Source organism: Salvelinus alpinus, chromosome 2, assembly GCF_045679555.1.
Source record: "Salvelinus alpinus chromosome 2, SLU_Salpinus.1, whole genome shotgun sequence".
Taxonomy (NCBI): domain Eukaryota; kingdom Metazoa; phylum Chordata; class Actinopteri; order Salmoniformes; family Salmonidae; genus Salvelinus; species Salvelinus alpinus.
In genome coordinates this window covers 80,350,034-80,375,890 of record NC_092087.1, presented here as the reverse complement: position 1 = coordinate 80,375,890, position 25,857 = coordinate 80,350,034, and the positions used below count along the sequence as shown (strand labels likewise).

Here is a 25,857-nt window from a genome sequence, read left to right as displayed (position 1 = left end):
TTTTGCTTTCTCACCCTCTTCCTTTCGCTCTCTTTCTCTCTCTCTCTTTCTTACTCACAAACACACACACACACACACACACACACCGCACACACACAGTTTTCCAAGTAGACTGGTTGAACATCTGCAGGTTGGCAGAAGACTCCTGTAAACAAAATCTGTGAGCTTGCCACCATCGGTGAGGACCACGCATCGATGTTTAAAGAAACAACACACACACACACACACACACACACACACACACACACACACACACACACACACACACACACACACACACACACACACACACACACACACACAGGAGTGTATGGAGGACATGTGGAGGAAAGGAGAAAAAGCCAGAACGATACATGGACATCTGGACAGACATAACCAGACACTGTGCACCCACAATGACTGTGTAACCTTGTAGGCTACTGGACACTACTGGCTACACTTCCAGAAGATGGAAGGTAATGCTTGTCTATCTGGGACTATTCCAATGGTTGCGTCTGAAATTGCACCATAGTCACTTATAAGTGCACTACCTTTGAATAGGGTGCCAACACACCATGACTGCACCTTGTGAGTCCACCTTGACTGCACCTTGTGAGTCCACCATGACTGCACCTTGTGAGTCCACCATGACTGCACCTTGTGAGTCCACCTTGACTGCACCTTGTGTGTCCACCTTGACTGCACCTTGTGAGTCCACCATGACTGCACCTTGTGAGTCCACCATGACTGCACCTTGTGAGTCCACCATGACTGCACCTTGTGAGTCCACCATGACTGCACCTTGTGAGTCCACCATGACTGCACCTTGTGTGTCCACCATGACTGCACCTTGTGAGTCCACCATGACTGCACCTTGTGTGTCCACCATGACTGCACCTTGTGAGTCCACCATGACTGCACCTTGTGTGTCCACTATGACTGCACCTTGTGTTCCACCTTGACTGCAGCTTGTGTGTCAACCATGACTGCACCTTGTGTTCCACCTTGACTGCACCTTGTGTGTCAACCATGACTGCACCTTGTGAGTCCACCTTGACTGCACCTTGTGAGTCCACCATGACTGCACCTTGTGAGTCCACCATGACTGCACCTTGTAAGTCCACCATGACTGCACCTTGTGTGTCCACCATGACTGCACCTTGTAAGTCCACCATGACTGCACCTTGTGTGTCCACCATGACTGCACATTGTGTGTCCACCATGACTGCACCTTGTGAGTCCACCTTGACTGCACCTTGTGAGTCCACCATGACTGCACCTTGTGTGTCCACCATGACTGCACCTTGTGTGTCCACCATGACTGCACCTTGTGTGTCCACCATGACTGCACCTTGTGAGTCTACCATGACTGCACCTTGTGAGTCCACCATGACTGCACCTTGTGAGTCCACCATGACTGCACCTTGTGAGTCCACCATGACTGTGCAACTTTGTTCTGTACAACAATGTAAGCGAGGATACATATTCCCCAAGATGTAAACCAACGCTTGTCTATCAGTGAATATGCTCATGTCGTCTCCCTAGACCAGGGCTGCTAACACTCTTCCTGGGGATCTACCATCCTGTGAGTTTTCAGTCCAACACTCTTCCTGGGGATCTACCATCCTGTGAGTTTTCAGTCCAACACTCTTCCTTGACTCACCATCGTCATCCCACTCCAACTGACAGTTTGATCAAAGGAGACGGGGGAAATTGAAAAGGGCTTATTCCTGGTGGCGTCGTGTAACAACACGGACGGCTAAATTAAATCACTTTTTCTTTTTCACTCCCTCTGTCTGTTCTGTCGTCTGCCACAATGTTGTTCCCTCTCTCTCTCTCTCTCTCTCTCTCTCTCTCTCTCTCTCTCTCTCTCTCTCTCTCTCTCTCTCTCTCTCTCTCTCTCTCTCTCTCTCTCTCTCTCTCTCTCTCTCTCTCTCTCTCTCTCTCTCTCTCTCTCTCTCTATGTCTCTGATGCACCAATCTGAATTTGAGGCGCTAACCTTGTTAGCTCTCCCTCTCGCTCTCTCCCCATGTCTCAGATGCACCAATCTGAATTTGAGACACTAACCTTGTTAGCTACAAATTGTCCAATTTGATTTCATCGGTATTCTGTCCTTGAAGAGTTGGCTGGGTTAGCGCATAGCTGTTAACGCCGGCTCCATAGGATATGAGAGGGTATATGTTAGCATTAGCAGAGCCTCTATATGCTAGCTGGGCTATTGTCTAATGTCTACATGGTTGTAATATGTGGGATGGAACTGGCATCATCATTGGTTGATGTCAGTTGTCAGCCAATGACCTTGTATGTTCGTTCACCCCTAAATACGTAGCAGGTAACATCATTCGAGGCTTATTCACTTGTTTGCTGATTAAAAAATAAAACCGCATTTCTGTTCTATAAGACCTACATCAAGAACGAAGTACAAGATAGTTATACTCAGTCAAGTGAGACTTTAGTTGGATCCTTCGTTGGTACTGAGCAGATGTTGCATTAAAGGACTTTAATATTGGAAACTAAAAGGACATTTCTGCTCCTCTCCTCTTCCAACCTCTCGCATGACTGGTTGAGATGGACGGCCATGAGCTGCAGAAGTTACACAAGATGAAGGAGAGAGAGAGAGAGAAGAATGAAATGATGGAGAGAGAGAGTGCTGATAGCAGATGAGGGAGATGCAGTTTTAAAGATCGATGGCGATAGGAGAGAGGAAAAAGAGGGATGTGGCAGAGTCTGGCGTTTTTAGACCTATCACGTCCCTGTAGGTGTAGAGACACACAACACATTGGCTCATTAGTTCAGCTAGCTAGCATATCACAAGCCTCAAAGTGCTTGGTGAAGCGCTCCGCCAATTAGCCTAGTGCCATGCTAGCCAGTGAACCTCCCGAGCTGCCTACCAATTACTGTTCAATCTGATACTGTGTGTGTGTGTGTGTGTGTGTGTGTGTGTGTGTGTGTGTGTGTGTGTGTGTGTGTGTGTGTGTGTGTGTGTGTGTGTGTGTGTGTGTGTGTGTGTGTGTGTGTGTGTGTGTGTGTGTGTGTGTGTGTTGATTCGTCTATCCTTGTGGGGAGCTAAAATAGTAAAACAAGGAGAATTCTCCCGTCTCTAGGAGGACAAAGGCTATTTTAAGGTTAGGGGTTAGGTTTAGGGTTAGGGTTAAAATTAGGAGTAGGGTTAGTGGTTAGGGTTAGGGTTTGGGTTAGGGTTAAGGTAAGGTTTATGGTTAGGGTTAGATTTAGGGTTAGGGGTAAGGGAAAATAGGATTTTGTATAGAAATACAAAACGTGTGTGTGTGTGTGCCACTCCAGAAACATTTTCACCCAACACTGTCAACTAACTAACCAACCAGCCAACCAACCATAGAAATAGAATAACCAATCACAGATCCATTAACTTGAATGGGGAATGCCCATTCTAGTAATTATAGTTATTTGCAACAACCACATTCACATTCAATATCCCATAGGTACAGCCAGGCTTCATAGTAACACACACACAGACACACACACGCTCCGTCTTTCACACACACACACTCACACGTTTCCAACCACATTCACATTCAAAACTCCATATTAATAGGCAGGATTCATAGTAACCAAACTATGAATAAAATGATAATTCTTGGGGGGAATTGGCTGATTAAGTGATGGGCAGAAGGCATGGCCAATTGGAGTCACGGGAGCATGTCTGTAGCCCCGTCCCTGTTGTTAGGCTTTAAATACAAGCAAGCAAAAGGTCCTGCCCTTCAATTGAGATAATTACAGTAGGAGCCTAGCTTGTCCAGACACGGAAGAAAGAGCCAGAAGGGGAGGGGCACCTTGTGATCTTTTTACCCCTGGGACAGCATACCCTAAGGGGGTTGAAACACTTACCACGTCCCCCGCTGCTGTAGACACAGGGAAGAACCGGGAGGGGCGCCTTGTAGCCTTTTTACCTCAGGGACAGCACACCCTAAGAGGATGAAAGCACCCACCATCTTCTCCCCTCTTTTCTGCCCATCCAGGGACCAGAGCGAGTCGTGACATTGCCCTCTGGGAAACCAAGTCCCCTTCCCTCACAACACAGAGGACGAGATTACTGTCATTATCTCCTGAACAACCTTGTCCTCTCTGTCGTCAACAAACATAACGTCTCAATAAAGCTCTGTGTTTCCTGTAATTCCATAGGCCCTGTGAACACTAAACAACCACCATATGTAATAATGGTGCTGGATTATATTCCCCTCGTACTTATTTGCTGATGGAGAACATAATACAAGACCAAGATAGAGGCTCTGAGCGGAAATCATTTTTTTAAGGCGTTTACTATTAGAAGGAAAGAAACCACTATATGAATCCGTGTGGCTTTTTGAATGGTTTCTGGAGAGAGCTGGAATTGTTTGATTGTGTGGTTGTGAGTTGGAATAGTCATTGTCTACTTACTTCCAAGTCTTATTCTGGGAGTGTGGTAGAGAGCAATGATGACACACTATCAAGCGAACTCCACCCCAAACCCAAAGGAATGGTTCTAGGATTCCTATTCCTATCTTGTGGCCTTGCTAGTCATGGTTCAAAGAACTCTATGGTCACATAGTGAATGACACTCATCTCCTTGTGACATGCTTCTTCTTCTTCATACTATGCACAGTAACAGCACAGTAACCTTGGAGTTTCTGCGCCTCGTGTTCAGTATACCTTCCAGCGTATGAAGTATAGACGATGAACCTAATGTGTGTGTTATTATTCTGTCCACGTAAGGCAATTGCCAGCGTCTGGGAGGAAGACTCGTCAGAGAGTTCTACATACAGGTACATGTTTTATTCTCTGAATGAATGACTAACAACCTGTCTCTGTATGGTATCATTGTGTTGTTCAGGTAAGGCCAATGCCAACGTGGTGTGGGAGGAGGACTCGTCAGAGGGCCCACCGTCGGCCCCCGTCAGGATAGCCTTCGTCCTGGTGGTCCACGGCAGAGCCTCACGACAGTTCCAGAGACTTTTCAAGGCCATCTACCACACCTCACACTACTACTATATACATATAGACCAGGTAAGACTATAGACTACCATCTACCACACCTCACACTACTACTATATACATATAGACCAGACTATAGACTATAGACTACCATCTACCACCTCACACTACTACTATATACATATAGACCAGACTATAGACTACCATCTACCACACCTCACACTACTACTATATACATATAGACCAGACTATAGACTATAGACTACCTTCTACCACCTCACACTACTACTATATACATATAGACCAGGTAAGACTATAGACTACCATCTACCACACCTCACACTACTACTATATACATATAGACCAGGTAAGACTATAGACTACCATCTACCACACCTCACACTACCGCTATATACATATATACCAGGTAAGACTATAGACTACCATCTACCACACCTCACACTACTACTATATACATATAGACCAGACTATAGACTACCATCTACCACCTCACACTACTACTATATACATATAGACCAGGTAAGACTATAGACTACCATCTACCACACCTCACACTACTACTATATACATATAGACCAGGTAAGACTATAGACTACCATCTACCACACCTCACACTACCGCTATATACATATATACCAGACTATAGACTACCATCTACCACCTCACACTACTACTATATACATATAGACCAGACTATAGACTACCATCTACCACCTCACACTACTACTATATACATATAGACCAGACTATAGACTACCATCTACCACCTCACACTACTACTATATACATATAGACCAGGTAAGACTATAGACTACCATCTACCACACCTCACACTACTACTATATACATATAGACCAGACTATAGACTACCATCTACCACCTCACACTACTACTATATACATATAGACCAGACTATAGACTACCATCTACCACCTCACACTACTACTATATACATATAGACCAGGTAAGACTATAGACTACCATCTACCACACCTCAAACTACTGCTATATACATATAGACCAGACTATAGACTACCATCTACCACCTCACACTACTACTATATACATATAGACCAGACTATAGACTACCATCTACCACACCTCACACTGCTACTATATACATATAGACCAGACTATAGACTACCATCTACCACACCTCACACTACTACTATATACATATAGACCTGACTATAGACTACCATCTACCACCTCACACTACTACTATATACATATAGACCAGACTATAGACTACCTTCTACCACCTCACACTACTACTATATACATATAGACCAGACTATAGACTACCATCTACCACCTCACACTACTACTATATACATATAGACCAGACTATAGACTACCATCTACCACCTCACACTACTACTATATACATATAGACCAGACTATAGACTACCTTCTACCACCTCACACTACTGCTATATACATATAGACCAGGTAAGACTATAGACTACCATCTACCACCTCACACTACTACTATATACATATAGACCAGCCTTTAAACTACCATCTACCACCTCACACTACTACTATATACATATAGACCAGACTATAGACTACCATCTACCACACCTCACACTACTACTATATACATATAGACCAGACTATAGACTACCATCTACCACACCTCACACTACTACTATATACATATAGACCAGCCTTTAGACTACCATCTACCACCTCACACTACTACTATATACATATAGACCAGACTATAGACTACCATCTACCACCTCACACTACTACTATATACATATAGACCAGACTATAGACTACCATCTACCACCTCACACTACTACTATATACATATAGACCAGACTATAGACTACCATCTACCACACCTCACACTACTACTATATACATATAGACCAGACTATAGACTACCATCTACCACACCTCACACTACTACTATATACATATAGACCAGCCTTTAGACTACCATCTACCACCTCACACTACTACTATATACATATAGACCAGACTATAGACTACCATCTACCACCTCACACTACTACTATATACATATAGACCAGACTATAGACTACCATCTACCACACCTCACACTACTACTATATACATATAGACCAGACTATAGACTACTTTCTACCACCTCACACTACTACTATATACATATAGACCAGACTATAGACTACCATCTACCACCTCACACTACTACTATATACATATAGACCAGACTATAGACTACCATCTACCACACCTCACACTACTACTATATACATATAGACCAGACTATAGACTACTTTCTACCACCTCACACTACTACTATATACATATAGACCAGACTATAGACTACTTTCTACCACCTCACACTACTACTATATACATATAGACCAGACTATAGACTACCATCTACCACACCTCACACTACTACTATATACATATAGACCAGACTATAGACTACTTTCTACCACCTCACACTACTACTATATACATATAGACCAGACTATAGACTACCATCTACCACACCTCACACTACTACTATATACATATAGACCAGACTATAGACTACCATCTACCACCTCACACTACTACTATATACATATAGTCCAGACTATAGACTACCATCTACCACCTCACACTACTACTATATACATATAGACCAGACTATAGACTACCTTCTACCACCTCACACTACTACTATATACATATAGACCAGACTATAGACTACCATCTACCACATCTCACACTACTACTATATACATATAGACCAGACTATAGACTACCATCTACCACCTCACACTACTACTATATACATATAGACCAGCCTATAGACTATAGACTACCATCTACCACACCTCACACTACTACTATATACATATAGACAAGCCTATGGCGGCAGATTGACTAGGGCGGCAATTTCTGAGCTAAACTGACCAAGACGCAACTCCAACAACAACAAATAAAACCTCACATAATTCTACCCAAAAACAATGACAAATTCTTTCAACGTAGCAGATATAGAATATGGTAGAAAATGTATGTGGCCTTCTATAGCCTACAGGCTGGAGATAAAATGTATGACAATGTACTGAAACGGACACTTTTAACCTCATGTAGGTTTCTCCGATCAAATAGCCTAACCTAATTGGTGCTCAATCAAATACAAAAAGTTGTCATGTTAACAAACGACATATCCTAAAAACTGGACTGGTCAAAGTAAGATGGACAATATGGAATCACAACTGTTGTCCAGGAGTTTCACCTTATTGTCATGATCAGCGGTTTCAAGTTTGTATCCGTCCATTTTTGACAAGCTGATCATATCGAAAAAATAATTACTTCTGTATTCCCCGGTGTGTAAACACATTGCAAATTGGTTTGTGATAACTCCTGATAAAGTTGGGAAGCTACTAGCTAAAATTCAGAGCATACATAGCCAAATTGATTCGTCACAGGATTCAGAACTAATAAAGCCAATGCAACAGCCTGTTTTACAAACTGGGCCTACCACATGGATGGGCATTCATAAAATTACATTGCTGGCAGACATGGTAGGCTACACCCCAGTAAGCACGAGCCGTTGTCTTTTGGACCTGACCGGATGTGTTTTTTTGGTGTTCAACAAATGTTATTTTACCTTTATTTAACTAGGCAAGTCAGTTAAGAACAAATTCTTATTTTCAATGTGGGCCTAGGAACAGTGGGTTAACTGCCTTGTTCAGGGGCAGAACGACAGATTTTTACCTTGTCAGCTTCTGGTTACTAGTCCAACGCTCTAACCACTAGGCTACCTGCCGCCCCATAATGGTAGGCTTACCACATAGATGGACATTCATAAAATTCAATTTCAGGCAACACTGTAGGCTACACCTCAGTAATCATAGACCCACGCAGACGCCTTTTGGACATATTTTTGGGGTGCAGTTCCGGACCAGCCTTGATTTCCACAGACTTTGGTTTTTGGTCCTGTCCGGATCACCAATCATACACGTGTATTTTTTGGTCTTGCCTATGGTGGCAGAACATCAAGGACCAGCTCTGGGATCAAGTGTGCTAGATTGGGGTTGGAGTGAAAACCTACAGGACAGTAGCTCTCAAGGAACAGGGTTGGAGAGCCCTGGTCTATACCATTATCTTATACGTAGGATATTGTCTTAAACCAGGGGTGTCCAACTCATTCCATGGAGGGCCTAGTGTCTGCTGATTTTTGGATTTTCCTTTCAATTAAGACCTAGACAACCAGGTGAGGGGAGTTCCTTACTAACCAGTGACCTTAATTCATCAATCAAGTCCAAGGGTGTAGAAAAAACCTGCAGACACTTGGCCCTACGTGGAATGAGTTTGAAACATTTTAAACTCTTCCTCTTCTCTCCCCCTCCAGCGCTCCAACTACCTTCACAGACAGGTGCAGGCCCTGGCCTCCCAGTACCCCAACGTGAGGGTGACGCCCTGGAGGATGGCTACCATCTGGGGCGGTGCCAGCCTGCTCACCATGTACCTCCGCAGCATGGCAGACCTCATCACCATGACCGACTGGAGCTGGGACTTCTTCATCAACCTCAGCGCTGCAGACTACCCCATCAGGTGACTGGGGTGGAGGTGACAGGGGGGTAGGGGGTGAGGACGGTGGGGGGTAGAGGCTAGCAGCATGTCAGACCTGATTACCATGACCGACTGGAGCTGGGACTTCTTCATTAACCTCAGCGCTGCAGACTACCCCATCAGGTGACTGGGGTGGAGGTGACAGGGGGGTAGGGGGTGAGGACGGTGGGAGGTAGAGGCTAGCAGCATGTCAGACCTGATTACCATGACCGACTGGAGCTGGGACTTCTTCATTAACCTCAGCGCTGCAGACTACCCCATCAGGTGACTGGGGTGGAGGTGACAGGGGGGTAGGGGGTGAGGACGGTGGGAGGTAGAGGCTAGCAGCATGTCAGACCTGATCACCATGACTGACTGGAGCTGGGACTTCTTCATTACCTTCAGCGCTGCAGACTACCCCATCAGGTGACTGGGGTGGAGGTGACAGGGGGGTAGGGGGTGAGGACGGTGGGGGATAGAGACTAGCAGCATGTCAGACCTGATCACCATGACTGACTGGAGCTGGGACTTCTTCATCAACCTCAGCGCTGCAGACTACCCCATCAGGTGACTGGGGTGGAGGTGACAGGGGGGTAGGGGGTGAGGACGGTGGGAGGTAGAGGCTAGCAGCATGTCAGACCTGATCACCATGACTGACTGGAGCTGGGACTTCTTCATTACCTTCAGCGCTGCAGACTACCCCATCAGGTGACTGGGGTGGAGGTGACAGGGGGGTAGGGGGTGAGGACGGTGGGGGATAGAGGCTAGCAGCATGTCAGACCTGATCACCATGACTGACTGGAGCTGGGACTTCTTCATCAACCTCAGCGCTGCAGGCTACCCCATCACGTGACTTGGGTGGAGGGGCAAGGTTTTACAGATAGTTGACCTACTGTGCATTCGGAAAGTATTCAGACCTTTTAAATTCCACATTTTGTTACGTTACAGCCTTATTCTAAAAAGGATTACATTTTTTCCCCTCATCAATCTACCCCATAATGAAAAAGCAAAAACAGGTTTTTAGACATTTTTGCAAATGTATTCAGTATTCAGATCCTTTACTCAGTACTTTGTTGTAGCACATTTGGCAGCGGTTACAGCTTCATGTCTTCTTGGGTATGACACTACAAGCTTGGCACACCTGTATTTGGGGAGTTTTTCCCATTTTTCTCTGCAGATCCTCTCTGTCAGGTTGGATGGGGAGCGTTGCTGCACAGCTATTTTCAGGTCTCTCCAGAGATGTTCAATCGGGTTCAAGTCTGGGCTCTGGCTGGGCCACTCAAGGACATTCAGAGACTTGTACTGAAGCCACTCTTGCAATGTCTTGGCTGTGTGCTTAGGGTTGTTGTCCTGTTGGAAGGTGAACCTTCGGCCCCAGTCTGAGGTCCTGAGCGCTCTGGAGCAGGTTTTCATCAAGGATCTCTCTGTACTTTACTCTGTTCATCAATTCCTTCGACCTCATGGCTTGGTTTTTGCTCTGACATGCACTATCAACTGTGGTACCTTATATAGACAGGTGTGTGTCTTTCTAAATCATGTCCAATGAAGTTGTAGAAACATGTCAAGGATGATCAATGGAAACAGGATGCACCTGAGCTAAATATTTAGTCTCATAGCAAAAGGTCTGAATACTTATGTAAATACAGTATTTCTGTTTTTTATTTGTGATACATTAGCAAAAATGTCTAAACCTGTTTTTGCTTTGTCATTATGGGGTATTGTGTGTAGACTGATGAGGACATTTTTTTTATTTAATCCATTTTAGAATAAGGCTGTAATGTAACAAAATGTGGGAAAAGTCAAGGGGTCTGAATACTTTCCGAATGCACTGTCTATGTTTAAGTACGGAAGTAGCAGCAGCTGTGTTGACAGCAAATAGGTTTTAATGGAACGTCTTGGTGTTGCAGGATGTTTCGGGCCGCTTCTCCTTCGAAGCAGTCAAGCTGGTTAGGGTTGAGTGGCCAGGAGTCGGACAGAGAAGAAATAATACTTCACATGCTCACGTCCCTGTGTGACCTGACATGAAAGGACTCTGACATTACAGAACTGAACACTTTGAACACCAGTTTGGTCATGTTATGGGTAAAAAATATTGAGAGATTGATCGCCCTTTGCTGTGTAATTATAATTTACAGTTCAGACACGCTTTAAAATGAGCCATTATGAAGAGATGGATACAGCACCAAAAGCCATCTGAATAACAACCAGACAGTAGACACACAGCTATATAACTCCATAGGCCCCAGGGAATCCATACTGTCACATTCACTGTACAACCACTGCAGACTTACAACAAAGACCCGAGCTAAACAACTTAAATAGATCAATCACAGTAGATCTCCGGTTCTTCTTAAGGTGATTACACATTTGTTCCCCCCGAATTCCAATCCCTCTCCTGGCTTACTTACTCAGTTGAATAGGTTACATGATGAACTGATTACATGTTAATTGCCCCGAGGTCAATATGTATTGACTTCCCAACAGGTGGTTTGTGTGTGTGTGTGTGTGTGTGTGTGTGTGTGTGTGTGTGTGTGTGTGTGTGTGTGTGTGTGTGTGTGTGTGTGTGTGTGTGTGTGTGTGTGTGTGTGTGTGTGTGTGTGTGTGTGTGTGTGTGTGTGAGTGAGTGTGGCACCGCCCCAGAAGGTAGCCATCCTCCAGGTGGTTTGGAGGGAGGCCAGGGCCTGCACCTGTCTGTGGAGGTAGTTGGAATGCTGGAGTGTCACACATACACACCATTGTGAACCTCAAGGTCATTAGTCCCTCATAGACTTCGATCACATACTTTCCCCAGATGGCCACTAGTTGCTGTAATCGCCATTGTGAAAAAGGAAACTGGACCTTGTGTGTCCAACACCTGTAGCTAAGATGGAAGGTATAAAGAAAGAGGTGGTTGCCCTGTGTTGTTTTATAGTCCAACACGTGTGTGTGGTTGGTTTATATACATGGTTTGTATACACATGCTCAGGAGCCCCAGCTGTTTGTGTTCACCCTGTCAGGGAAATGTTCAGGGAAATATTTATGTTTCCGAACGAGCTTACTTTTAGTCTGTTGCCATGTAGATATGTGCTTGTTGTAGATATTATGGGATAGTGTGAGAACGGTGAGAATAGTTCTGATTTTGATGCTCGATCATAAAAGTGACTGTGTCTGTCTGTCTTTTCGTCTGTCTGTCTATGGGCGCTCAAGTGTGTGTATGCAACTGTGCGCCCGTGCTGTGTGTGTGTGTGTGTGTGTGTGTGTGTGTGTGTGTGTGTGTGTGTGTGTGTGTGTGTGTGTGTGTGTGTGTGTGTGTGTGTGTGTGTGTGTGTGTGTGTGTGTGTGTGTGTTTGTGTGCAACTGTGCGCCCGTGTGTGTGTGTGTGTGTGTGTGTGTGTGTGTGTGTGTGTGTGTGTGTGTGTGTGTGTGTGTGTGTGTGTGTGTGTGTGTGTGTGTGTGTGTGTGTGTGTGTGTGTGTGTGTGTGTGTGTGTATGCTTGCGTCTGTCACTGTGTGAGTGAAAGTGTGTGTGGTGTGCTGATGAGCTGTTTCTTTCTTCCTGTCTGTCTCCTCTTCTTCTCTTCATTTGCATGGCGGTGATGTGGTGGAGAAAAGGGCTGACACTGGAGGTTTTTATAGGCCCATCAGGAGAGAGATGGAGGGAGAGGGAGTGATAGAAGAGACAGAAGAGAGTGAGTAAGAGAAGGGGGAAAGAGAGGGGTTACATGTTGGTGTAGCAGACAGTAATATCTTTGCTTAGCAAGTGCTTTTTTGGACCACTTCTTGGATTTGACTCAAGTTTCCTAATTTAGACAATATTTACATACGTTAACCCACAACACTCTGGTCATCAATGCACTCCCTCAATCCACTCCTGCTCATCTACAAGGCCGTGCAGTGATACAATCAAAAATAAGAAAACTCTGTGACAAATTATACTTGCCTTGGACAGCTCTCTTCAATTCAGTTCAATTCAACTGTCATGTAAGTGTAGAATGAAGCCAACCAGTCTATGCTACAGTCATAGTACCTCACTAAAAGAAAAACCAGGCTATGATCCACCCTATGGTCATCTTCTCCACTGATACTGTGTAAGGCATGAAGGGACAATCCCTACAATATGCTACAGCCGTAGAGCACCAATGCTATAAGGAATGCAGGGTTAGCCCTGGTCTGGTCCGCTGCTGCTGCTATGTTGTAATCAGTGTGTCTGTATAGGCTGAAGGCTGTAGGAGAGAAACAGGCATTATTCCCTGTCTAATTCTCTGATAATGTCCCCCCATCCGCATGGATGAGCCTGAAAGGCCCAGCCCAAATACCCTCTCCCCCTCGCCCTAGTAGTGGTGTCTGTGTGTCTGCCCGGGGGGCTGGTATGGAGGGATGGAGGAGGGAGGGATAAGTTACATGGTTGTTTTGTCCCAGAGCGAGGATCTCTTTCCAGGCTTTTCTCTTCAAGATAGCCAGTGTTGTCTTGCTTCTATCCTCTTTTCTAACCCCGTGCTTTAAATGGAACCTTTATTTAACTAGTCAAGTCAGTTAAGAACAAATTCTTATTTACAATGACGGCCTACACCGGCCAAACCCGGACGACGCTGAGCCAATTGTGCTTCACCCTATGGGACTCCCAATCACGGCCGGTTGTGATACAGCCTGGAATCGAAACAGGATGTCTGTAATGACGCCTCTAGCACTGAGATGCAGTGTCTTAGAATGTTGCGCCACTCGGGAGCCCTTTACCAAAGACTGTCCAGCTGCTCTACTAAAGACTGTCCAGCTGCTCTACTAAAGACTGTCCAGCTGCTCTACTAAAGACTGTCCAGCTGCTCTACTAAAGACTTTCCAGCTACTCTACTAAAGACTGTCCAGCTGCTCTACCAAAGACTGTCCAGCCGCTCTACTAAAGACTGTCCAGCTGCTCTACTAAAGACTGTCCAGCTGCTCTACCAAAGACTGTCCAGCTGCTCTACTAAAGACTGTCCAGCTGCTCTACTAAAGACTGTCCAGCTGCTCTACCAAAGACTGTCCAGCTGCTCTACTAAAGACTGTCCAGCCGCTTTACTAAAGACTGTCCAGCTGATTTACTAAAGACTGTCCAGCTGCTCTACCAAAGACTGTGCAGCTGCTCTACTAAAGACTATGCAGCTGCTCTACTAAAGACTGTCCAGCTGCTCTACTAAAGACTATGCAGCTGCTCTACTAAAGACTATGCAGCTGCTCTACTAAAGACTGTCCAGCTGCTCTACTAAAGACTAACCAGCTGCTCTACTCTAAAGACTGTCCAGCTGCTCTACTAAAGACTGTCCAGCTGCTCTACTAAAGACTGTCCAGCTGCTCTACTAAAGACGGTCCAGCTGCTTTACTAAAGACTGTCCAGCTGCTCTACTAAAGACTGTCCAGCTGCTCTACTAAAGACTGTCCAGCTGCTCTACTAAAGACTGTCCAGCTGCTCTACTAAAGACTGTCCAGCTGCTCTACTAAAGACTGTCCAGCTGCTCTACTAAAGATTCTCCAGCTGCTCTACTAAAGACTAATCAGCTGCTCTACTAAAGACTGTCCAGCTGCTCTACCAAAGACTGTCCAGCTGCTTTACTAAAGACTAACCAGCTGCTTTACTAAATAATATATAACCTCTTTACTAAAGAATATTCAGCTGCTTTACTAAATAATATATAACTTCTTTACTAAAGAATATCCAGTTGCTTGACTAAATAATATATAACTGCTTTACTAAAGACTAACCAGCTGCTTTACTAAATAATATATAACTTCTTTACGAAAGAATATCCAGCTGCTTTACTAAATAATATATAACTGCTTTACTAAAGACTTTACAGCTGCTTTACTAAATAATATATAACTTATTTACTAAAGACTAACCAGCTGCTTTACTAAATAATATATAACTTCTTTACTAAAGAATATCCAGCTGCTTTACTAAATAATATATAACTTCTTTACTAAAGAATATCCAGCTGCTTTAGTAAATAATATATAACTGCTTTACTAAAGACTAACCAGCTGCTTTACTAAATACTATATAACTTCTTTACTAAAGACTAACCAGCTGCTTTACTAAATAATATATAACTTCTTTACTAAAGAATATCCAGCTGCTTTACTAAATAATATATAACTTATTTACTAAAGACTAACCAGCTGCTTTACTAAATAATATATAACTTCTTTACTAAAGAATATCCAGCTGCTTTACTAAATAATATATAACTTCTTTACTAAAGAATATCCAGCTGCTTTAGTAAATAATATATAACTGCTTTACTAAAGACTAACCAGCTGCTTTACTAAATACTATATAACTTCTTTACTAAAGATTATACAGCTGCTTTACTAAAGACTATCCAGCTGCTTTACTAAAGACTATCCAGCTGCTTTACTAAATAATATATAACTGCTTTACTAAAAAGACTATCCAGCTGCTTTACTAAAAACTATCCAGCTGATTTACTAAAGACCATCCAACTGCTTTACGAAAGACTATCCATCTGCTTTACTAAAGAATATCCAGCTGCTTTACTAAAGAATATCCAGCTGCTTTACTAAAGCCTATATAGCTGTTTTACTAAAGAATATCCATCTGCTTTACTAAAGACTATCCATCTGCTTTACTAAAGAATATCCAGCTGCTTTACTAAAGAATATCCAGCTGCTTTACTAAAGACTATATAGCTGTTTTACTAAAGAATATCCATCTGCTTTACTAAAGAATATCCAGCTGCTTTACTAAAGAATATCCATCTGATTTACTAAAGACTATCCGTCTGTTTTACTAAAGTCTATCCAGTTGATTTTAGGAACCGTACACATGTTGACAAGACTCGCTATAGGTATGTAGTATAGACTCTCTCTCGCCCTCTTTTGGTCAGTTGTAAGCTGTAACCCACCCAAAAATATATGCATAACTTTGATTCAGAAATAACTTGTCAAGTATTCAAGTGTGGTAAGAGCTTAATAGTACAGTATAGTACAGTATAGCACAGTATAGTACATTACAGTATAGTACTGTATAGTACAGTATAGGTACCGTATAGTACAGTACAGTATAGTACAGTACAGTATATTACAGTATAGTACAGTATAGGTACCGTACAGTATAGTACCTTACAGTATATTACTGTATAGTACAGTGCAGTACAGTATAGTACAGTATAGGTACATTATAGGTACAGTATAGTATAGTACAGTACAGTATAGGTACCGTACAGTATGGTACAGTATAGTACAGTACAGTATAGTACAGTACAGTATAGGTGCAGTATAGTACAGTACATTACAGTACAGTATAGGTACCATACAGTATAGTACAGTACAGTATAGTACAGTACATTACAGTATAGTAAGGCATATTACAGTATAGTAAGGGTACAGTATATTACAGTATAGTACATTATAGTACAGTACATGCACAGTATAGTACAGTATAGTAAAGTATATTTGGCTAAGAGTGTGCAATTAGGCCATATGCCAACAGGGTAGCAGGGTGTTTTTATGGTGCTGGTATAAGGGTGACTGCAAGGCTGTGCTATGGGCTTGGCTGGTAATTCTGTGGTAATGGCTATGGTGGCAGTGTGTGTGAATGCCATCCAGCCAGACAGATAGTGACAGAGACAGAGAGTGCACCCTGGGGGCATACAGTCAGTCAGCAAACCAACCAGACCCACTGGACAGACTGTGTGACCACTCAGGCACAATGGCACAACTCTGGCAAATCTATGCTGTGACCTGGATTTCCCCCGCTGTGCTATGCTCTGTGTGTGTTGTCTGTGTTTTTGTGTGTGTGTGTGTGTGTGTGTGTGTGTGTGTGTGTGTGTGTGTGTGTGTGTGTGTGTGTGTGTGTGTGTGTGTGTGTGTGTGTGTGTGTGTTCTGCTACACAACATCAGTGTGTGTGTGTGTGTGTGTGTGTGTGTGTGTGTGTGTGTGTGTGTGTGTGTGTGTGTGTGTGTGTGTGTGTGTGTGTGTGTGTGTGTGTGTGTGTGTGTGTGTGTGTGTGTGTGTGTGTGTGTGTGTGTGTTCCACTACATCTGCTAAGTAAAGCCTTGGGGCTGTGAAATTGCTCCTTCATCAGTAAATGGCATTAATATGCATCCCTTCAGCCTGCGCTAGCCCAGCTTTGTTAGGAGAGTTTAGGCTCTTTTAGACAGGCACACTGAGCTGTCACCTAAAGGCCCAGACAGCCTCTCCCTACCCTGCTTTACACCCTGCAGATATCTGTATTGTTGAGAATACCTTTGACTGTGGCAATGATGGCTTGCACTGCAGAGGAGAAGCTTTTAGCCTGGCTGGACTGCATAGAATGGGTTTGACTCCACTGGGCTGCTGTATTGTATAGTGCCTGTGGGGTTGGTTATTGAGCCAACTGTTAAATGGATGTTATGTTTACTGTCTTTGTACTTAGGGTTAGTCGTTTTCCTGACCAACTGTCCTGGAAAACCCTGGGCCCTGATCATAGTGGATAGTTAAATAATAAATGATCAAATGTTCCGTTAAAGCAATAGTTCACCCCAAAATCAAACTGAGCATAAAAGTGAGTGGCGGTTGTATGAGTGAGAGTCCATGGAAATGGCTGGCAAACTTGGGTTTTATAGAGAACGTTCCCTTTAACAACTATCGCTTTGTATCCTTGACAACCCTTGAAAAGTGATGACAGGAAAAAGCTGTTGTATTGCACTATCATATGGCATATGGTTTCTACCTCTCTCTCTTTGATTGGTTGGTAATTATGATCTTCCTGGCTGTCATTTCCACTGATTGGTTGGTTTCTAATAATCTCTTCCTGGTTGTCGTTAACAGAACCAACAGCCAGCTGGTGGCCTTCCTGTCCAAGTACAGAGACATGAACTTCATCAAGTCCCACGGCAGAGACAACGCCAGGTGAGATCTAACAAGCACACGCACACACGCGCTGATAAATACACACCCACATACAGGTGCACGCACGCACACACACACACTAGCATGATACAGACACATTAAAACACGTTCACTTATTCGTATTCTACCAGTGGCGGTCGGTGCCGTTTAAGATGAGGGAGAACAATACATTTTTTATGATCATGTCCTTATTTCTATTACAGCATATTGGATGACTGTCATTTATATTCCATTCACCCAGTTCAAAGTAACATTGATAGGTTTAGGTTACTAAATTATACACGAATTGCCCCTATACCCATCATGAGGTTGCTACAACCTAGCCTATGAATGAAAGTTTGCAACGTACAGTACCAGTCATAAGTTTGGACACACTTACTCATTCCAGGGTTTTTCTTTATTTGGACTATTTTCTACATTGTAGAATAATAGTGAAGACATCAAAACTATGAAATAACACATATGGAATCATGTAGTAACCAAAACAGTGTTAAACATATCGAAATATATTTGAGATTTGAGATTCTTCAAGTAGCCACCCTTTGCCTTGATGACCGCTTTGCACACTCTTGGAGAGTGAGGGACAGGTCGAGAGAGAAATTTGAGTAGTCAAGGCGACAGACAGTGACACATTCAATACCGCCTTGCACATTCGTGCCTGCATCTAGCTGATCTAGGGTGTAATCATTAGTCCAACGGTTGCAAACAAGATTTTCTATTGGACAAATTCAGGTAACGTTTTTCAACAGACTCGCTTCACTTTCATGGCAGCCACATACAAACAGCATGATCACTTCCTTCTCGTATCTACACGCTCTCCTCCTCTCACCTGTTCCCTTTGCTTGTGGACTTCAGTGCATCACACTGGTTGTGACCAGGCGAAGAAACCTTTCCAAGCCTAACCTTCATATCATAACCGTTAAACACAGCCTACATCGTTGTCACCATTTTAGCTAACGTCATAACGTAGTCAAAATAGCTACTAGAACTAACACGTTAGTAAACCCGCTACAATCATGCAGTACTGTGTGTACAGTCAGCAAACAGGTTAGCAGTTACACCGGCGGCCCCGGTGGCAATAAATTAATCAAACCAAAAGCTTACCTTGACTTTGGAAAAGTTCCAGTGTTGGATAGCCATAGCCAGCTGGCTAACATGACATCCCTTTCTGTTTGAGCTGGGTGTTTGAGTAGGCTAAACTAGCTAGCTGCATTCGCTAGCTAAGTATGTGAAAGTGAAAGTGAAAAAAAACACAATGAAATATAGCTAGCTCTCTCTCTCTTGCTTCTCCTTCATTTCTGAAGAAATCAATTTGTTCAAAACTGTTCAAATGTTGTCTTTCTCTCTTTGAGTCAACTACTCACCACATTTTATGCACTGCAGTGCTAGCTAGCTGTAGCCTATGTGTTCAGTACTAGATTCATTCTCTGATCCTTTAAATGAGTGGACAACACATCAGTTCATGCTGCAAGAGCTCTGATAAGTTGGAGGACGTCCTCCGGAAGTTGTCATAAGTAATGTGTCTATGGAAGGGGGTGAGAACCATGAGCCTCCTAGGTTTTTTATTGAAGTCAATGTACCAAGAGGAGGACGGAAGCTAGCTGTCCTCTGGCTACACCATGGTGCTACCCTACAGAGTGCTGTTGAGGCTACTGTAAACCTTCATTGCAAAACAACGTGTTTTAATAAATTATTTGGTGACGTGTGAATATATTTAGTATAGTTTTATCTTAAAAGGATCACTTTTAATATTTCACTATTTAAAAAAATGAAATTCAGTGAGGAGGATGTCCTCCCTTTCCTCCTCTGAGGAGCCTCCACTGTCACACACACACACACACATTCTCCTTGGCCCAGCTCGGTGACTGAGTCATAATCCAATTAGGCTCCATCTGTAGCTTTATTAATTAACCTTCCCTTGTTGCCGTTGCGAGGTGCTGCCTGCCAGCCCTGCCCCCGCCCCGCTCCATGCCCTATCACGCTACTTAATGACATGCCAATCACTGGTACACACACACACACACACACACACACACACACACACACACACACACACACACACACACACACACACACACACACACACACACACACACACACACACACACACACACTGACACCAATCACAATCTGGCTGCCTGTCGTGCTGTGCCATGGTGTGTGTCTGTGTGTGTGCCATGGCGTGTGTATGTGTGTGTGTATGTGTGTGTGTGCCAGGAGTTAGACAGGCTTGACTGAAGAAAACCACTACTGGCATGAGATAGGATGGATAGTGGATTAATTAAGGTTGTTCCTATATACAGTGGCAAGAAAAAGCATGTGAACCCTTTGGAAATACCTGTATTTCTGCATAAATTGGTCATAAAATTTGATTTGATCTGATCTTCATCTAAGTCACAACAACAGACAAACACAGTCTGTTTAAACTAACAACACAAACAATTATATGTTGTCATGTCTTTATAGAACTCACCGTGTAAACATTCACAGTATAGGGTGGGAAAAGTATGTGAAATGTTGGATTTAATAACTGGTTGACCCTCCTTTGGCAGCAAGAACCTCAACCAAACTTTTTCTGTAGTTTTGAACCATTCCTCTTTACAAAACTGTTTCAGTTCAGCAATATTCTTAGGATGTCTGGTGTGAACTGCTCTCTTGAGGTCATGCCACAGCATCTCAATCAGGTTGAGGTCAGGACTGACTGGGCCACTCTAGAAGGCGTATTTTCATCTGTTGAAACACTTCTGTTGTGGATTTACTTCTGTGTTTTGGGTCGTTGTCCTGTTGCATCACCCAACTTCTGTTGCGATTGGCGGACAGATAGCCTAACATTCTCCTGCAAAATGTCTTGATAAACTTGGGAATTAATTTTTCCGTCGATAATAGCAAGCTGTCCAGGCCCTGAGGCAGCAAAGCAGCCGCAAACCACGATGCTCCCTCCACCATACTTTACAGTTGGGATGAGGTTTTGATGTTGGTGTGCTGTGCCTTTTTTTCCTCCACACATAGTGTTGTGTGTTCCTTCCAAACAACTCAACTGTAGTTTCATCTGTCCACAGAATATTTTGCCAGAAGCGCTGTGGAACATCCAGGCGTGCAACAATGTTTTCTTTGGACAGCAGTAGCTTCTTCCGTGGTGTCCTCCCATGAACATATTCTTGTTTAGTGTTTTATGTATCGTAGACTCGTCAACAGAGATGTTAGCATGTTCCAGAGATTTCTGTAAGTCTTTAGCTGACACTCTAGGATTCTTCTTAACCTCATTGAGTATTCTGCGCTGTGCTCTTGCAGTCATCTTTGCAGGATGGACATTCCTAAGGAGAGTAGCAACAGTGCAGAACTTTCTCCATTTATAGACAATTTGTCTTACCGTGGACTGATGAACATCAAGGCTTTTAGAGATACTTTTGTAACTCTTTCCAGCTTTATGCAAGTCAACAATTATTAATCTTAGGTCTTCTGAGATATCTTTAGTTCGAGGCATGGTTCACATCAGGCAATGCTTCTGTGAATAGCAAACTCAAATTTTGTGAGTGTTTTTTATAGGGCAGGGCAGCTCTAAGCAACATTTCAGACTAGCTGACTCCTGACTCCAATTAGCTTTTGGAGAAGTAATTAGCCAAGGGGTTCACATACTTTTTCCAACCTACACTGTGAATGTTTAAATGATGTATTTAATATAGACAAGAAACATACAATCATTTGTGTGTTATTAGTTTAAGCACACTGTGTTTGTCTATTGTTGTGACTTAGATGAAGATCAGATAACATTTGATGACCAATTTATGCAGAAATCCAGATAATTCCAAAGGGTTCACATACTTTTTCTTCCCACACTTTTCCTTCCCACTGTAGCTGTTTCTATAGGAATCAAATGGTGATGTATACAGACTATACAAGTTTGTTTCTGTGGTGGATAGCAGCTGGCTTTAAGACCTTCAAGGACTTAGGGAAACAGTCTGTTTGACCTGAACTTGACACCTACTGCAACAGTTGGTGCTTCACATGAGCCACACGTTGTTAGTGTGTGAGGGAAACATGTATAGGATGTTATTCTCTCCCTATGCTCTCTCTAAGCTACTAGGAGGGTATACTGAGTGTACGCCGTGAAGGGAAATTGGTGAACATCGAACATACAATCATGTTTTCCAAGCAGAACATATACTAACCACTAGGCTATATGGAACTTTGTTTGTAAATGTTGATAAACATGTCACCACGGAGATGTTGTGTTCAGTTTGTGTGCATTTCTGTATACAGCAGCAGTGAGAGGTTAGAAAATCCTTTTTTGCCCTTGTTTTCTCCCAGTCTCTGGAAAAAGAGGTTCCTCAAGAGACCATCTGGTTAAATAAAGGACAAATTAAGCAACAATAAGTGTATATTGTTGAGTGTAACATACGTTTATATAAATCAAATCAAGTTAGTGGTTTTGTGTAAAAGAAACCAACTTAACCATGTTTGTGTGGTTGTGTTTGTGGTCGCTGTAGGTTTAACCATGTGTGTGTGGTTGTGTGTTTGTGGTCGCTATAGGTTTAACCATGTTTGTGTGGTTGTGTGTTTGTGGTCGCTATAGGTTTAACCATGTTTGTGTGGTTGTGTGTTTGTGGTCGCTATAGGTTTAACCATGTTTGTGTGGTAGTGTGTTTGTGGTCGCTATAGGTTTAACCATGTTTGTGTGGTTGTGTGTTTGTGGTCGCTGTAGGTTTAACCATGTTTGTGTGGTAGTGTGTTTGTGGTCGCTATAGGTTTAACCATGTTTGTGTGGTAGTGTGTTTGTGGTCGCTATAGGTTTAACCATGTTTGTGTGGTTGTGTGTTTGTGGTCGCTGTAGGTTTAACCATGTTTGTGTGGTTGTGTTTGTGGTCGCTATAGGTTTAACCATGTTTGTGTGGTAGTGTGTTTGTGGTCGCTATAGGTTTAACCATGTTTGTGTGGTAGTGTGTTTGTGGTCGCTATAGGTTTAACCATGTTTGTGTGGTAGTGTGTTTGTGGTCGCTGTAGGTTTAACCATGTTTGTGTGGTAGTGTGTTTGTGGTCGCTGTAGGTTTAACCATGTTTGTGTGGTTGTGTGTTTGTGGTCGCTATAGGTTTAACCATGTTTGTGTGGTTGTGTGTTTGTGGTCGCTGTAGGTTTAACCATGTTTGTATGGTTGTGTTTGTGGTCGCTATAGGTTTAACCATGTTTGTGTGGTTGTGTGTTTGTGGTCGCTATAGGTTTAACCATGTTTGTGTGGTAGTGTGTTTGTGGTCGCTGTAGGTTTAACCATGTTTGTGTGGTTGTGTTTGTGGTCGCTATAGGTTTAACCATGTTTGTGTGGTTGTGTGTTTGTGGTCGCTGTAGGTTTAACCATGTTTGTGTGGTTGTGTGTTTGTGGTCGCTATAGGTTTAACCATGTTTGTGTGGTTGTGTGTTTGTGGTCGCTATAGGTTTAACCATGTTTGTGTGGTAGTGTGTTTGTGGTCGCTGTAGGTTTAACCATGTTTGTGTGGTTGTGTTTGTGGTCGCTATAGGTTTAACCATGTTTGTGTGGTAGTGTGTTTGTGGTCGCTATAGGTTTAACCATGTTTGTGTGGTAGTGTGTTTGTGGTCGCTATAGGTTTAACCATGTTTGTGTGGTTGTGTGTTTGTGGTCGCTATAGGTTTAACCATGTTTGTGTGGTTGTGTGTTTGTGGTCGCTATAGGTTTAACCATGTTTGTGTGGTAGTGTGTTTGTGGTCGCTATAGGTTTAACCATGTTTGTGTGGTTGTGTGTTTGTGGTCGCTATAGGTTTAACCATGTTTGTGTGGTTGTGTGTTTGTGGTCGCTATAGGTTTAACCATGTTTGTGTGGTTGTGTGTTTGTGGTCGCTATAGGTTTAACCATGTTTGTGTGTTTGTGGTCAACCAGGTTTATCCGCAAACAAGGTCTGGACCGTCTTTTCTTTGAGTGTGACACCCACATGTGGCGACTTGGCGACCGCAAAATCCCAGAAGGCATTTCTGTGGACGGCGGTTCTGATTGGTTCCTGCTCAATCGTCCGTTCGTGGAGTACGTTATAAACTCCCAAGACGACCTGGTCACCAACATGAAGCGCTTCTACACCTACACACTGCTGCCCGCCGAGGTAAGAACACACACACACACCCACATACACCTACACACTGCTGCCCGCCGAGGTAAGAACACACACACACACCCACATACACCTACACACTGCTGCCCGCCGAGGTAAGAACACACACGCTGCGCAGTATGCACACAAACACACACACACATACAACTCTATACTTCTGCTCGCTGAGGTAAACACACACACCGACACACACACCGACACACAGCAGTCCTAAGGACACTACGTACGGGCTTGGAGGAGATGGTTTGAGGAACAGGAGATGTTTGTGGTTCAGTGTTCCAGGTGTCCACGTCATCCTTCATTCTCCTCTCCTCCGCCTACACTACACTTCACCCACTCTCTCTTTCCTCTCTCTCTCCTCTCTCTCTCCTCAGTCGTTCTTCCACACGGTGCTGGAGAACAGTGCTCACTGTGAGAGCATGGTGGACAACAACCTGCGCATCACCAACTGGAACAGGAAGCTGGGCTGTAAGTGTCAGTACAAACACATAGTGGACTGGTGCGGCTGCTCCCCCAACGACTTCAAACCTGCCGACTTCCACCGCTTCCAGGTGAGACATGGTATCATACACACACACACACACACACACACACACACACACACACACACACACACACGCACACACACACACACACACACACGCGCATACTTTTCTCTCTCTCTCAAACACACACACTTGAATACATCCAAAGTCGTAGTGCTGACCTAACTAGTCTCTATGCCAGCTTGCTGCCCTCTGCCTAGTCTACTGTCTGGCCCTGTTGGCTGCCAACCCTAATGCCAACCCTGATTCTGGCTCTCCCTTGGAATTCTGGCATGACTGGAGCACACTGACAGTATTATTACAGTATAAAATGCCTAGGAACAGTGTGTGCGTGTGATTCATTACAGTATACAGAACACACTGTGCACAGTGCAGACCTCCTACCTCCTACCAGTCAGTCCACTGTATTAATAGGACTTAATTAATATCCTATCAAGTGTGGGTTTTCCACGCTCCGTAGGCTCTAGTATAGACTGACAGAGAGGCTAGATTTAGGCTAGAAGCTGCTCATGATTCAGAATTTACTGAGGAGGACTGTGTAGTGTCCAGTACTGGACACGTATCTAGTTCTATCTGTGGTATAGGAGTGGGTGTCTAGTGTCCCTATTAATGGTTATGTGTGGTGTGGAGGACTCCTCTTAATAAGTCTGTGGGGGTGTTGTGTTGCTTCGGTGAAGAAACGGACAGATCTGCGAGAAGGAAGAAAAAAAAGAGGAGAGAAAGAAAGACAGGACGGAGGAGATGAGGCGGAGAAGGTCTCACCTGTTACAGACAACAGAGAGAACCTTTCATAGCTAGATCGTGTGCCTCGCCGCCATCTTTAC

The 25,857-nt window shown here is 43.6% G+C and overlaps 1 protein-coding gene across 1 annotated transcript in view; it reads left to right on the top strand.

Annotated features, from left to right (window-relative positions):
- LOC139567901 (xylosyltransferase 1-like) overlaps positions 1-25,310 on the top strand; it is a 90,909-nt gene extending 65,599 nt beyond the window's left edge. The window contains exons 3-7 of the mRNA XM_071389505.1: positions 4,830-5,002; positions 9,309-9,511; positions 18,293-18,373; positions 24,263-24,479; positions 24,863-25,310. Coding sequence (XP_071245606.1) covers positions 4,830-5,002; positions 9,309-9,511; positions 18,293-18,373; positions 24,263-24,479; positions 24,863-25,198 — 1,010 coding nt within the window. The 3' untranslated portion in view covers positions 25,199-25,310. The remainder of the gene's footprint in view (positions 1-4,829; positions 5,003-9,308; positions 9,512-18,292; positions 18,374-24,262; positions 24,480-24,862) is intronic.
- The last annotated feature ends 547 nt before the right edge of the window (positions 25,311-25,857 follow it).